This window comes from Nothobranchius furzeri, chromosome 6, assembly GCF_043380555.1.
Source record: "Nothobranchius furzeri strain GRZ-AD chromosome 6, NfurGRZ-RIMD1, whole genome shotgun sequence".
Lineage (NCBI taxonomy): Eukaryota > Metazoa > Chordata > Actinopteri > Cyprinodontiformes > Nothobranchiidae > Nothobranchius > Nothobranchius furzeri.
The window spans coordinates 62,148,301-62,162,523 of NC_091746.1; the positions used below are offsets into that span (position 1 = coordinate 62,148,301).

At 43.7% G+C, this 14,223-nt stretch overlaps 1 protein-coding gene across 2 annotated transcripts in view; it reads left to right on the forward strand.

Moving 5' to 3' along the window:
- Positions 1–12,102, forward strand: part of miga2 (mitoguardin 2) — a 12,630-nt gene extending 528 nt beyond the window's left edge. Inside the window, exons 2-16 of one of the 2 annotated variants that reach the window (XM_015943056.3) lie at positions 996–1,245; positions 1,329–1,539; positions 1,617–1,732; positions 1,872–1,992; positions 5,927–6,054; positions 6,213–6,330; positions 6,480–6,589; positions 6,781–6,893; positions 7,102–7,174; positions 10,407–10,493; positions 10,580–10,678; positions 10,790–10,924; positions 10,999–11,052; positions 11,130–11,246; positions 11,703–12,102. In XM_015943056.3, the coding sequence (XP_015798542.3) occupies positions 1,150–1,245; positions 1,329–1,539; positions 1,617–1,732; positions 1,872–1,992; positions 5,927–6,054; positions 6,213–6,330; positions 6,480–6,589; positions 6,781–6,893; positions 7,102–7,174; positions 10,407–10,493; positions 10,580–10,678; positions 10,790–10,924; positions 10,999–11,052; positions 11,130–11,246; positions 11,703–11,891 (1,767 nt within the window). In that variant the 5' untranslated portion in view covers positions 996–1,149 and the 3' untranslated portion in view covers positions 11,892–12,102. The remainder of the gene's footprint in view (positions 1–995; positions 1,246–1,328; positions 1,540–1,616; positions 1,733–1,871; positions 1,993–5,926; positions 6,055–6,212; positions 6,331–6,479; positions 6,590–6,780; positions 6,894–7,101; positions 7,175–10,406; positions 10,494–10,579; positions 10,679–10,789; positions 10,925–10,998; positions 11,053–11,129; positions 11,247–11,702) is intronic. The other variant, XM_015943057.3, reaches the window with a different exon arrangement.
- The last annotated feature ends 2,121 nt before the right edge of the window (positions 12,103–14,223 follow it).

Genomic DNA, 14,223 nt, shown 5'->3' on the forward strand with positions numbered 1-14,223 from the left:
GCTGTCCAGCCAGTTTCTGGTGCACAATAGCTCCATGGCAGGCTGGTCCGCTGTCTCAATGCATTTCAGACTGAGTTAAGTCAGACATCTAGCTGTCTGCTTGTCAGGTTGTAACTGTTAATGCGATCTTGGTTTGCAAAGGTTAAACTAATGCAAGACTGCCTTGGAACTAATACAAGTAATGGGATTATTTTTGTGCAGTGATATAATGCAAACAGCCTCTACAAACAGATCAGGACAGTTTGACCTTTATCAGCATTTGGAGGAAATGTGCAGTAAAACAAACACCAGTTTACTTTTAAAAGTAGATTATTTCTACAGAGCATCCATTAACTATCATTTGTTTTTATTTCATGCTTTGTCAACACACTGACACCGATATTGTATCTTGCAAAAAGTCGACCATCTAGCTATTTTAGCTCATATAAGCACTTTGCTTTAAGACAACATGCACTGATTACTTTTTTCATCTGTGTAAAAAAAAAAGCACAGTCACCTGTGAATCTGTAGCTGCAGCTGAAGATCATCACAAGAAATATTCAAGCTATGATAGTGTTTGGTATCACATCTGTTAAGTTCTGCTGGGTCCCAAAAGGCTCCTCGCCGTTGGATCTTCTTCAGCGAGCGGACCCCTCGCCCGGTTCTTTGAGAAGGGTTGATCAGGATATATTTTAACATTGTCCCAATCAAACTTCAATATTCTGATTCAATAGCTTTAGTTAACTTGATTTATGTAGAATAAAGCACAGAAAGGATACTGAGAAACAGGCCTGGACCCTTGAAACAACCCCTGTAATGGTCATTCAAAGGCAACTAGATCTTGTTTGATCATAGACGGCTTTTAATTCTTTGGTTATTTATTTAAAATTAGGCCGTTATATCTGACAATGTTAGTCACTACACTTTAAAACTCATTTCAAATCACAAAGGGGATATTGCAAGTCATTGCATTGTGAACATTTTTAAAGGATTGTTGGTTGTCTTGTCTGTTATAGGCCCCATCATCAAACCCAGGTTCATGAGTGGATGGCTGCAGGAACTCAATCAGCGAGCTAAGCATCAGCTGATCTGAGAGCAGATTGTGCAGGTTTTTGGCTGAACGTGAGTGACTTTTGGAGGACTGGGACAAGAGGCATTTTAGTCCCTGAAATGTCTCTCAAACGAGGAGAGGGGATGTCAATCGCCCAGGCTTTAGCCATGACTGTAGCAGAGATACCGGTCTTTCTCTACTCCACATTTGGGCAGGTGAGACCTTTAAACTGGTACAAAAAAATGGGTGTAAATGTATGATATGTGATTTGGATGTTTGCTGTTCCTGTTGTTTTCAGTCAATATTTTCCCAGCTGAAGCTTTCCCCAAGCCTGAAGAAGGTCCTGTTTGCCACGGCACTAGGAAGCGTGGCTCTGGCTCTCACTGCTCATCAGCTGAAAAGGCGAGGGAGAAAAAGAAAACAGGCGATACAAGCAAAGGATGGCCATAAAATCGTGGGCATACCCGAGGCTCTGTTGAAAACAGGAAGACCGTCATCATTAAAGAGAGGTGAAACTATTGAAAATGAATACACTTAGCGGTTTGAAATAACTCTTAAAATTCCTTTTCCTTCTTATTTGAGACAGTTCCACTTACCAGTCGACAGATGATGAGCCCCAGCTCTCGGAGCAATGACACCATGAGTGGAATCTCCTCCTTGGCTCCCAGTAAACACTCGAGTTCCTCCCACAGCTTGGCGTCTGTAAGTTTTTTTTCAAAATGTAGAATTTTGGCTAAATTTAATACCATTTTTACTTGGACAACTTTTTTGTGTGCTTGATGTTTATTTTGTGTGTGTGTGTGTGTGTGTGTGTGTGTGTGTGTGTGTGTGTTTGACATAGACACGAGTCCCAAACTCCCCAAATCAGTCTGCTAATCCCCCCACCCCTTGGGAGGCAGAGCCTGTGGTTGAGGAAGCGGGGGCAGTAGAGGATGTCAATGCAGAGAACCTCTATTTGATGGGTAAGGCGTTATTTATACAGTTTTTTATGAAGTATTAAAATCTGTGATAAAACACAAATAAAGCTCAGAGGCAACAGGGGCAATCATACGAAGGAAATCAACACTAGAATTTATTTGTAAATCAGGTTGGAAAATAAGTATTTGGTCACTTCAAACAAGGAAAATCTCTGGCTCTCACAGACCTGTAACGTCTTCTTTAAGAAGCTTTTCTGTCCTCCACTTGTTACCTGTATTAATGGCACCTGTTTGAACTCATTATCTGTATAAAAGACACCTGTCCACAGCCTCAAACAGTCAGACTACAAACTCCAATATGGCCAAGACCAAAGAGCTTTCGAAGGACACCAGGAAAAGAATTGTAGACCTGCACCAGACTGGGAAGAGTGAATCTACAATAGGCAAGCAGCTTGGTGTGAAAAAATCAACTGTGGGAGCAATTATCAGAAAATGGAAGACATACAAGACCACTGATAACCTCCCTCGATCTGGGGCTCCACGCAAGATCTCATCCCGTGGGGTCAAAATGATCATGAGAATGGTGAGCAAGAATCCCAGAACCACACGGGGGGACCTGGTGAATGACCTGCAGAGAGCTGGGACCACAGTAACAAAGGTCACCATCAGTAACACACTACAACGGCAGGGAATCAAATCCTGCAGTGCCAGACGTGTTCCGCTGCTGAAGCCAGTGCATGTCCAGGCCTGTCTGAAGTTTGCCAGAGAGCACATGGATGATACAGCAGAGGATTGGGAGAATGTCATGTGGTCAGATGAAACCAAAGTAGAACTTTTTGGTATAAACTCAACTCGTCGTGTTTGGAGGAAGAAGAATACTGAGTTGCATCCCAAGAACACCATACCTACTGTGAAGCATGGGGGTGGGAACATCATGCTTTGGGGCTGTTTTTCTGCCAACGGGACAGGACGACTGATCCGTGTTAAGGAAAGAATGAATGGGGCCATGTATCGTGAGATTCTGAGCCAAAACCTCCTTCCATCAGTGAGAGTTTTGAAGATGAAACGTGGCTGGGTCTTCCACCACGGCAATGATCCCAAACACACCGCCCGGGCAACAAAGGCGTGGCTCCGTAAGACGCATTTGAAAGTCCTGGAGTGGCCTAGCCGGTCTCCAGACCTCAACCCCATAGAAAATCTGTGGAGGGAGTTGAAAGTCCGTGTTGCTCGGCGACAGCCCCAAAACATCACTGCTCTCGAGAAGATCTGCATGGAGGAATGGGCCAAAATACCAGCTACTGTGTGTGCAAACCTGGTAAAGACCTATAGTAATCGTTTGACCTCTGTTATTGCCAACAAAGGTTATGTTACAAAGTATTGAGTTGAATTTTTGTTATTGACCAAATACTTATTTTCCACCCTGATTTACAAATAAATTCTTTAAAAATCCTGCCATGTGAATTCATGGATTTATTTTCACATTCTGTCTCTCACAGTTGAAGTGTACCTATGATGAAAATTACTGACCTCTGTCATCATTTTAAGTGGGAGAACTTGCACAATCGGTGGCTGACTAAATACTTTTTTGCCCCACTGTAGTGCACACTGGCATTCAGCGTGAGCAGTGAATTAGAAGCAAAAGACAGCTCTAAAAATATCATAAGCTACTTTTTCAATGACCAACATCTCCATATTACAGTGAAATGTTTGCGTGAAGTGAATAATTAGTCAAACTTGGTGTTTTACCTCATTTAATGAGTCATTCAGATCTATAACAACAAGCTAACAGCCAGATGGTAAAAACAACTCTTCCTCTATGCCGGAGGCATATTACCGTTGTAAGAGTAGTAAGTGTCCCCTGCCGTAAAACAACTAAGTGTGCTAGCACCAGCTATGACAATGTATTTATCTACTTTCAACTTACTGTGTCTGACTCGTCTTTGCTTGTCATCTAGAATCTTCTGGTGCTGATTCGTAACTGGCAACAGCCATGAAACTCACAAAACTGCACTGACTCCACTGACCAGTAATTGTAGGAGCACCTGTTCAACTTCTCTTTAATGCAATTATCTGATCAATCAATCACATGGCAGTTGCTTCAATGCATTTAGGGGTGGGGTCCTGGTCAAGACAATCTCCTGAACTCTAAACTGAATGTCAGAATGGGAAAGAAAGGTGATTTAAGCAATTTTGGGCGTGGCGTGGTTGTTGGTGCCAGACAGGCCGGTCTGAGTATTTCACAATCTGCTCAGTTACTGGGATTTTCACCCACACCCATTTCTAGGGTTTACTAGAATGGTGTGAAAAGAGAAAAACATCCAGTATGCGGCAGTCCTGTGGGCGAAAATACCTTGTTGATGCTAGAGGTCAGAGGAGAATGGGCCGACTGATTCAAGCTGATAGAAGAGCAACTTTGACTGAAATAACCACTCGTTACAACTGAGGAATGCAGCAAAGCGTTTGTGAAGCCACAACGCTCACAACCTTGAGGTGGATGGGCTACAACAGCAGAAGACCCCACCGGGTACCACTCATCTCCACTACAAACAGGAAAAAGAGGCTACAATTTGCACGAGCTCACCAAAATTGGACAGTTGAAGACTGGAAAAATGTTGCCTGGTCTGTTGAGACATTCAGATGGTAGAGTCAGAATTTGGCGTAAACAGAATGATAACATGGATCCATTATGCCTTGTTACCACTGTGCAGGCTGGTGGTGGTGGTGTAATGGTGTGGGGGATGTTTTCTTGGCTCACTTTAGGGCCCTTAGTGCCGATTGGGCATGGTTTAAATGCCACAGGCTACCTGAGCATTGTTTCTGACCATGTCCATCTCTTCATGACCACCATGTACCCATCCTCAGATGGCTACTTCCAGCAGGATAATGCTAGCCTAGTGAACTAGACCAAATTCTTGCTTTGCAAAGAATGGTCTAGGCACGCTCCATTGGAACCTCAGCAGCTCCTACCAGGACTCTGGCTAGCCAATCACAGCTCTCTAGAGGGGTTTCAAACACATAAAGAGCTGTGATTGGTCCATAATGGTGGGCCAATCATAGTGCTCTATCTGCTTAGTGAACAAATCACAGAGCTTTATCGCTTTGTGGGCCAATCAGGGCACTCTATATGCCTGGTGGGTGGGATGATGCAACAGAGTGAAACAAGAGTATGTCACATTCATTGTCCAGTGGAATGTGGAGATCATTTGAAAGACAACGGTAGAACCCGCCCCACAACCGAGAGCCGTCAATGGAGCATGGCCAGACTAAATAATACATTTATTTAGTCTGGCTTGCCAGGCTAGGATAATGCACCATGTCATAAAGCTCCAATCATTTCAACTTGACAATGAGTTCAATGTACAACAACGGCCCCCACAGTCACCAGATCTCAACCCGATAGAGCATCTTTGGGATGTGGTGGAACGGGAGCTACGTGCCCTGGATGTGCATCCCACAAATCTCCATCAACTGCAAGATGCTATCCTATCAATATGGGCCAACATTTCTACAGAATGCTTTCAGCACCTTGTTGAATCAATGCCACGTAGAATTAAGGGGGTCAAACACTGTATTAGTATGGTGTTCCTGATAATCCGTTAGATGGGTGTATATATATATGTGTGTGTGTGTGTGTGTGTGTGTGTGTGTGTGTGTGTGTGTGTGTGTGTGTGTGTGTGTGTAAAAATATTGTTTTGTGTTTGTTACAGTGTTTTCTCTCATTAGTCCTGAATGCCACTCGGCCGGCGGTAGACTTGTAACACAGCAGACACGTTGACCTGAAAACATAGGTGTGGTGATGTTGGCTGCGTTTCATTTAGAATAAATTCTGTTTGTTAGCAGTATTTACAGAACAACTGGCGCAAACAGCTGCAGGAATAGACTGCATCTGCATCTTTTTTCTACTCTTACTGTACAAGGGCCCTTTATCGACAGGTTTTACATTGAAACAGCCCGAGTCACATTGCTCTTTTTCCTACAGGGATGGAGTTATTTGAGGAAGCTCTACAGAAGTGGGAACAAGCCCTAAACATTCGTCATCAAAGCCAGTCGGCCTCCTGTAACAACAGCCTCGCCCTTCAGGCTGCAGCGTGTGAAGATGTTCCCACGGTAACCATCAAACATCGTCTTTTGAATTGGCCTTTACGTTGACATCGAGCATTGTTCTGGATTTTGTTTGGTTCACCTTCCGGCCCTTCAGTGCACCGAGTAGTAGAACAGCAGAGCTACTGTACAGATACTAAACGTTTTCTTTTGTTTGGTCTTAGGCTGAAGCCCAAAATAAAGCCTTTTCTGAGAAGTTAGAGACATTATTGCACAGAGCATACCACCTACAGGAGGATTTTGGCAGCAGTATCCCAACAGAGAGTGTGCTGGCAGACTTTGGTAAGAGTCGGCTGGAATGAAAAAAGGAAAATTAAGCTGGATTCTAGGCTCAAACATTTGAACAGTAACAGACTGACTACCAGCCTAACCTCAATAAATAAAGATGGAAAAAAGGTCTTTGGAGCACATTGAGTTTGTCTTTTCTTTAGCAGAGAGTGAAGGAACTCTTCTGTTGCCTCAAGTAGAAAGTTTCCATCGACCACGAGACGACGACGCGACTACCATTTCCTCGGAGGATTCCTTTTTCTCAGCTGCAGAAGTGAGTTTCTATTCTCTGTTGTTTGTCTGAAACTTTTTTATAAACGACCTATCTTTCAGAGTCCTAGGACTCCAAAGTGCTTTACACTACAGTGTACCATTCATTCATCCATTCACACACACACACACACGCACACACACACACGGCATTCTCACTGCACCTTTTTACACGTGTGTGTTTCATCTGTGCAGCTGTTGGATAACATGACTCTAGACGAGATCTATCCACCGATGAAGCCTGCAGCTCTTTACGAAGAGGCCCTGTTTCTGGTCCGGGAAGGCAAAGTCAAATTTAGATCGCTGAGGTATGAAAACCAGCAGTTTAAATATTGTTTATGTGTAGTTATAACAGATTTGGTTCACCTGGATAAAACTTTTAGCTCACCGTAGATGCTAACGTTGCTTTCTGCGTGAATAGATGCTGGTTTGCTCAGTTAAACTCGGTGTTTTAGAATTATCATGTGATCACGCAACCGTTACCAGATAATTCACACATTTCCTTCTCGTTGCCAGGACGGAATTACTTGAATGTTACGGAGACCAAGATTTCCTAGCCAAGCTCCACTGTGTGAGGCAAGCATTCCAGGTGAGTTTCAGCTGACTTTACCATCGAGGGATCTCAAAACTGAGATTTTGTTATTCTTTTATATTAATTCATAATTGTTGAAGATTTCTGCTGCAGATATCAGTGAAACATGCTAATGAAATGAGTATAACTCTATTAATTAAGCCTTTATCCAACGTTGTGCTTAAAACACCTTAAGAAACCATGGTTTATATTAATATATGCTAAGAACAACATGTAAATATGACATCATTCTTTCAGTTTAAATTTGTCAAAGGACAGGAAAACTAGAAACACTCCTATAAAAATGGATAAAAGCTTAAAGATATTGGCCAGAGGCAAATTTGCTTTGAACAACATGTGTAAATGTGTAGTCAAACCTCAGATGAAAAAGGTTTTGGGATTTTCACGGCTGGAATTTTAAGAAAATCAGAGTTTTTTTTACTGGCGTGGGAAAAACGGAAACTAACTTCCGGTCTAAGCCCTGGGCAGCTGGTGACGTTTCACAAGGAGATCTGCTGAAACCGCTATGGTAAACATCACCTGACTCCGGTGTTTCTGCATTAGAGTTATAGCAGAGAACAATGTGTCATCAGTCAGATGTAGCTTCTGAAGCCTCTGCTAGTCGGTCAGATTAGGTTTTTCTCTGGGATACGGCGACAAGAACAGATATTGGATTACCGTAGAAGTTCAGCTGAACTCCGATCCCGCCAGCTGGATATCACTACTGGAGGTGCAGACATGTTTTAGACCGTTTGACTCTGAAGACCCATGACCCGATTTGAACATCGAGGTGGATTCTGTTCATCTTCAGAACCAAAATCGGTACAGTTTGTTTACTTTTGTTAAATATTTCATTTCTGTGCTCCACCGCAAGCTCTAAGGCAGGGGTCGTCAACCTGTTCCCATCAAAGAGCCATTATTACCCGTTTCCCACAGTAAAGAAAACACTAGGAGCCACAGCAGCCGCGGCGTTGTGGGCGGGGCCTACCCTCAGACAGCAGAGAGCTGCTCACAACAGGCGACAGCAGCCGGTACCGGTCGCTCATGTCTGTCAAAGTTATCTTTCATAAAAAAGATAATCAATAAAACGATTTATATAAAGGGGATCCAGAAGTTGTAGCCCGTCTCTGCCTACAATATTTTGATATTTTTCACCCTGTCGGTGGTTTTACTGAGCAGGTGCCACTTTTGTCATACGTTTCTTTTTAAAACATGTTTAGACTGTTCAGAATACAAATCCAGGCTCTGTCACGTTTGATTGTTGTAATTAAACTTTGTAGGTGGGGAAGGTCAGAAAAGGATCCGATCATTTTGTTTTTCCCTCATTTACAGTGACGGAGATAACGGCGCAGTGCGCCTGGCTCTGGTGTTAATCCAGTTAAATTATATCTCTTTGCAACAATTTTCACAAGAAAACAGAACAGTTAAAAGCAGGGCTTGCATTGACCGGATAGTTCCCGTATTTGACCGTTTAGTTTGACGGAGAAAGAATAGAAAGAATTACCCCGACGCATGCAGACGAACTGACATTTTATTTGTTTCGCACATCGCAGATGTAGCTAAATCACCCAAGAAAAGATTCCCATCTGAACATCTGAGCTGGACACTGCTCAGCGCAGCTCACTGTCAGCGCGTACTACATAAGGTCCACAGCGAGCTGAAGATGTGGAGAAGGGCTTGGAGCGCGTCACAGAACCAGAGCGCATGCGGGAAGATTCCTCCGACTGAAGCGAGACTTGTCACTTAGAAAATGTTCCCTGATTATGAAACTTTGGCTGAATAGTGCTTGTTCCTGTCTCCAATGTGGCGACACATCCAGGAGCCGTCTGAGGAGAAGCCCAGAATCTCACATCCTCTTCAGCTCAGGAAGCACCTATGATTACGCACAAGCGTGACGCGCCAACCCGGTCTCACAGTAAGACTGGGTTGGAACTGTTCAGGTTTACGCAGACAATCTTTACATTTAGAATTGGCATACAGATGTAAAATTAATGCAGTAAAAATATAAAGCATTTAATTAAATCTCCATTCATTATTTTACAAGCACAGAGATGGATGGATGGATGGATGGATGGAAGAGCCGCATGCGGCTCCAGAGCCACGGGTTGCCGACTCCCGCTCTAAGCTGACGAGTTCTCAGCTGGTCTTCGCTCCATCATGTGTCCCAATATAATTCAGTAATCTACAGATATGTGTGCTGCCAGTTTTATGGCTCCATGCATATATTGATATAACTCTGGAAAATATATAACTAATAGCTCACCAGAATAAATCTTCCTGATGCTGGAGTAACTCCTTAGTTTGACTCGTTTGCACTAATCCAGGATGGCACGGACGTTCTACTGGTCCACGGAGGATCTATTGTTGATATGGGGATCATCTTTTACATTATATCTGTGTGTGTCGTAGCTTTCCCAAATGACTTGCTTTTTCCTTATCAGAGCTAACACAGTTAACTGTGTTGCTGCAGTCATGCTAACAGGACTCGGAGTCCAGAAGTACCGGTGCGATTCTAGATGGATTTATAGATGTAGATTATTATTTTAGATCTGACCTGTTATTTAAAAATGCGTGTAGGACACAGACTTATGGCTCAGACCTTTTGCCGCAGCTGTAAACGCAATTTTCCGTAATAATTAAGAGCACGAAAGTAAACAAAGTACAGTTATTCACAATACTAGCATCAGCAGCTACCTTGTTTTACGCGCTGGAGTGATGATTGCAGAACACAGTTCTTCACTCTCTGGAGGAGAGGATTTTGATTTTATCTGCAATCATTTATGACAAAATTCCTTAACAAAATGAAAAACTGAACCCAGTTCTTATTTATATAGATGGTAAAGTGTAGTTATACTGAATTTCTACAATTTTAATGCCGAATCTGGCCAATACCTTTAAAGTAAACCCAAACAGGACAAGGGGTACATTTCAGTGGCCGTCTCTTAGTCTGGAAAAAGTCAAGCAAATATTCTAGAGCTCAGAAGCGGCACCAATAATTACAGTAATCAGAATAAAAAATGAAAAAAAATTTTTTTTTAATTTTTTGATATCATAAATTGATTTAAATCTATTGCATTTAAATCCAAATAAAACCACAAAACACTTAAGCGAAAGTGATGCTGACAGTAATCTGATAAATCTGGGAACTAATCATGAAATATAAATGATCAGATAAGAAATAGTATATTTATAGTAGAAACTGTCCCAAAATAACAAAACAAAAAAGGTGAAATGATTCCCCCTCCCCCAGATGCTATTGTTGGATGAAACTCATCGCACTTTTTTTATGGAAACCGGGAAACAGATGATAGCCGGGCTGGTGGTAAAGGCAAACAAGGTAAACTACACACATTTGTTCCATTCAGATCAATCTTCTTTTTCTGTTGGTGCATGTAAATACATCAGATTTTGATTCTGGCTCAGAGTCCCAAAGCTTTTCTAGAGAGCTATGAAGACATGCTGCTTTACACCCAGAGGGAGGAAACGTGGCCCGTCACTCAGATGGAGCTGGAGGCTCGAGGGGTGAGTGATCTAATTATCATTTATAGAAATTCAGTCAGCTGCTAAATGTTACTGCATCACTCAGGCGAAGTGTGTTTTTGTTTTGTTTTTTACATCCTGTGCTCTCCTCAGGTGGTGTGTATGAACTTTTTCGACATTGTGTTGGACTTCATCCTAATGGATGCCTTTGAAGACCTGGAGAGTCCTCCCTCATCCGTGATAGCTGTGCTTAGGAACCGCTGGCTCTCCGACAGCTTTAAAGAGACGGTTAGTTTCACACACACGTGCACACGCAACAAACTTCTACCACCTTCTCTGAGAACTCTTTGTTTTCTTTGTAGGCCCTGGCGACGGCTTGCTGGTCTGTGTTAAAAGCAAAACGGCGTCTTCTCCTGGTGAGTTCCACGCTTCTTCTAGCTGTATTCTTCATGCCCGTCTGACCTCCAGCGCCTGTTACCGCTGCTCTCTGTAGGTTCCCGATGGGTTCATCTCCCACTTCTATGCCATATCAGAACACGTGAGCCCGGTTTTAGCTTTTGGGTTTTTGGGACCCAGGCAACACCTGAGTGAAGTTTGCACAATTTTCAAGGTGAGACTTTTAGGTAGCTGGAACATTTGTCCTAAATTAGGAGAACAGATTTGTAATTTAAATATGTCCTGCAGCCATGAAGTCCCCCTATTGTGAATGTAGGTTTTTTTATTTCGTTTAAAAAAATTTTTTTTCATTTATTTGATTTATTCGTTTTTTGGAAATAAAAAGTTCTGATTAAAACTTGACCTCAAGCTTCTGTAGCCATAATAAACACTGAAGTTACTGTTAGATCTAAATATTTACAAATATTGTAAATATACAACTTTGCCACTAGATGTCATTGCATGTTGGGTTTTATTTCGACCTTTACTGGTTTGTAAAAGCGCTATAATAGAATTAAAAGATGTTTAGACTGTCATTATTTCATCCATTAGTGTTTTGTAGGTAACCCAGGAGTGATTGTGTCTTATTAAACCATTTCCTGTCAGTCATTTCTGTTCTTTTCACCTGCAGCAACAAATCGTGCAATACCTTAAGGACATGTTTGATCACGACAAGGTGCGCTTCTCCACTGCTCAGTGCTTGGCCGAGGACGTTCTGAAACTTTCCCACCGCAGAGGTGACATTATACTGGGGTATCTGGGAATCAATAGTCTACTGGAACTGAATGGATCCCTGCCCAGAGATGCTCAAGAGTCCTGAGGGACCAACTAGGAGCGTTGAAGGACGAGGAACTCGACACTAGACAACCAGCATTCTTCAAGTCTTCATCAAGTCACTGGATTTGTTTCATCCCATCGGCTTGTGTTGGTGCAGGATGCTGCTGGGATCCTCTTCTCCCTTGTGTTGCTGCTTTGTTACATATCCAGAATGCCAACTGTAATCACAGACACGTGAGGACTTGTCCCTGCCTCGTCGGGCGACTGGTTACTCGTTAAAACACAGCTGACAAACACTTCCAGCCAATGAGGGCCGTGCCTTCTACACAAGGTATTCTTCGCCTGTGGAGTTGGGTTATTCTTGTGAAAAAGTGTCGATCAGCTTTTTTAGGTTTTATATCGCTCACGGGATCGTCAGCCGGCTGAAGGCTGAAGCTGCTAGATGATATTGGGTTTGAATCCTCTTTAATTTCCAAGTTTCTGTTTGGTTTGATTGCTTTAATCAAACTTGACAAATTAATGTGTGTGTGTGTGTGTGTGTGTGTGTGTGTGTGTGTGTGTGTGTGTGTGTGTGTGTGTGTGTGTGTGTGTGTGTGTGTGTGTTAATGCAATCAGAAATAATGTAAAATTGGCGTTGGGAGCAAACATTTATGCGCAGGTTAAACCCTCCCAAAGCTCACAGACTAAACCGTGACTCCAAGTTAGTTTTGCAAACTGATTTATTTTTAGGCTTTTGTTCGGATTCCTGCTTCAACGTCAAACGTCCTTCTTACTTCTAACTGGTTGGATATGATTAGAAATGTCACTTTTGGTCAAAGTTTCTAAAAATGGAGCTGGATTTATTTCTACTTTCTACAAACATGAAAACTGGTCGTAATGAAGTCCGGATTGTGTCTTAATTTAATTCTAAAACTGATATAGACCTTTTCCCCGATCATCCATCCTTCCATCCATTATTTTCAGATTATCTGGAGTTGAGTCGAGGGGGCAGCAGCCTAAGCTGAGAGGCCCACACTTGCCTCTCCCCAGCCATTTGGGCCAGAACCTCTGGGGGGATCCTGAGACATTCCCTGGCCAGCCGAGAGAATAACGTACCTCCAGCGTGTCCTGGGTCTTCCTTTAGGTCTCCTCCTGTTGGACGTGCCCAGAAAACCTCACTAGGAATGCGTCCAGGAAGCATCCTGACCAGATGCCCGAGCCACCTCAACTGGCTCCTCTCGATGTGGAGGAGCAGCGGATCTACTCTGAGCCCCTCCCGGATGACTGAGCTTCTCACCCTATCTCAAAGGGAGAGTCTTGACACTCTGTGGAGAAAACTCATTTCGGCCGCTTGTACCCGGGATCTCGTTCTTTCGGTCACTACCCAAAGCTCATGACCATAGGTGAGGGTAGGAACGTAGATTGACCAGTAAATTAAGCTCTCTTTTCACCACGACAGATCGGTACAACACCCGCATCACAGCAGATGCAGTACCAATCCGCCTATCGATCTCACGCTCCAGCTTTCCCTCACTCGTGAACAAGACCCCGAGATACTTAAACTCCTCCACTTGGGGCAGGACCTCATCCCTGACCCGGAGAAGGCTTTCTACCCTTTTCCGAATCAAGACCATGGTCTCAGATTTAGAGGAGCTGATTCTCAATCCCAGCCGCTTCACACTCGGCTGTGAACCGCTCCAGTGAGAGCTGGAGATCACGTTCTGATGAAGCCAACAGGATCACATCATTTGCAAAAGAAACCTGATCCTCAGGCCACCAAAACGGATGCCCTCCACACCTTGGCTGCACCTATAAATCCTGTCCATAAAAGTTATGAACAGAATCGGTGACAAATGGCAGCCTTGGCGGAGTCCAACTCTCACTGGGAACGAGCCCGACTTACTGCCGGCAATGCGGACCAAGCTCTGGCACCGGTCATACAGTTTTTTGACAACCTCAGTGACCTCAGCACCAGAGATTTGAGAGCCCAACTCAAAGTCCCCAGACTCTGCTTCCTCATTGGAAGATGTGCCGGTCGGATTGAGGAGGTCTTCGAAGTATTCTTCCCACAGATCCACAACGTCCCGATTAGAGTTCAGCAGCACACCGTCGCCACTATAGGTAGTGTTGGTAGCGCACTGCTTTCCCCTCCTGAGGCACTGGCTGATGGACCAGAATCTCCTCGAAGCCGTACAGAAGTCTTGCTCTATGGTCTCACCAAACTCCTCCCATGCCTGGGTTTTTGCAGCCGCGACCACCCGAGCCGCATGCCGCTTGGACTGCCGGTACCTATCAGCTGTCTCTGGAGTCTCACAGGCCAAAAAGGCCTGATAGGACTCTTTCTTCAGCTTGACAGCATCCCCAACTGTCGGTGTCCACCAGCCGGTTCTGGGGTT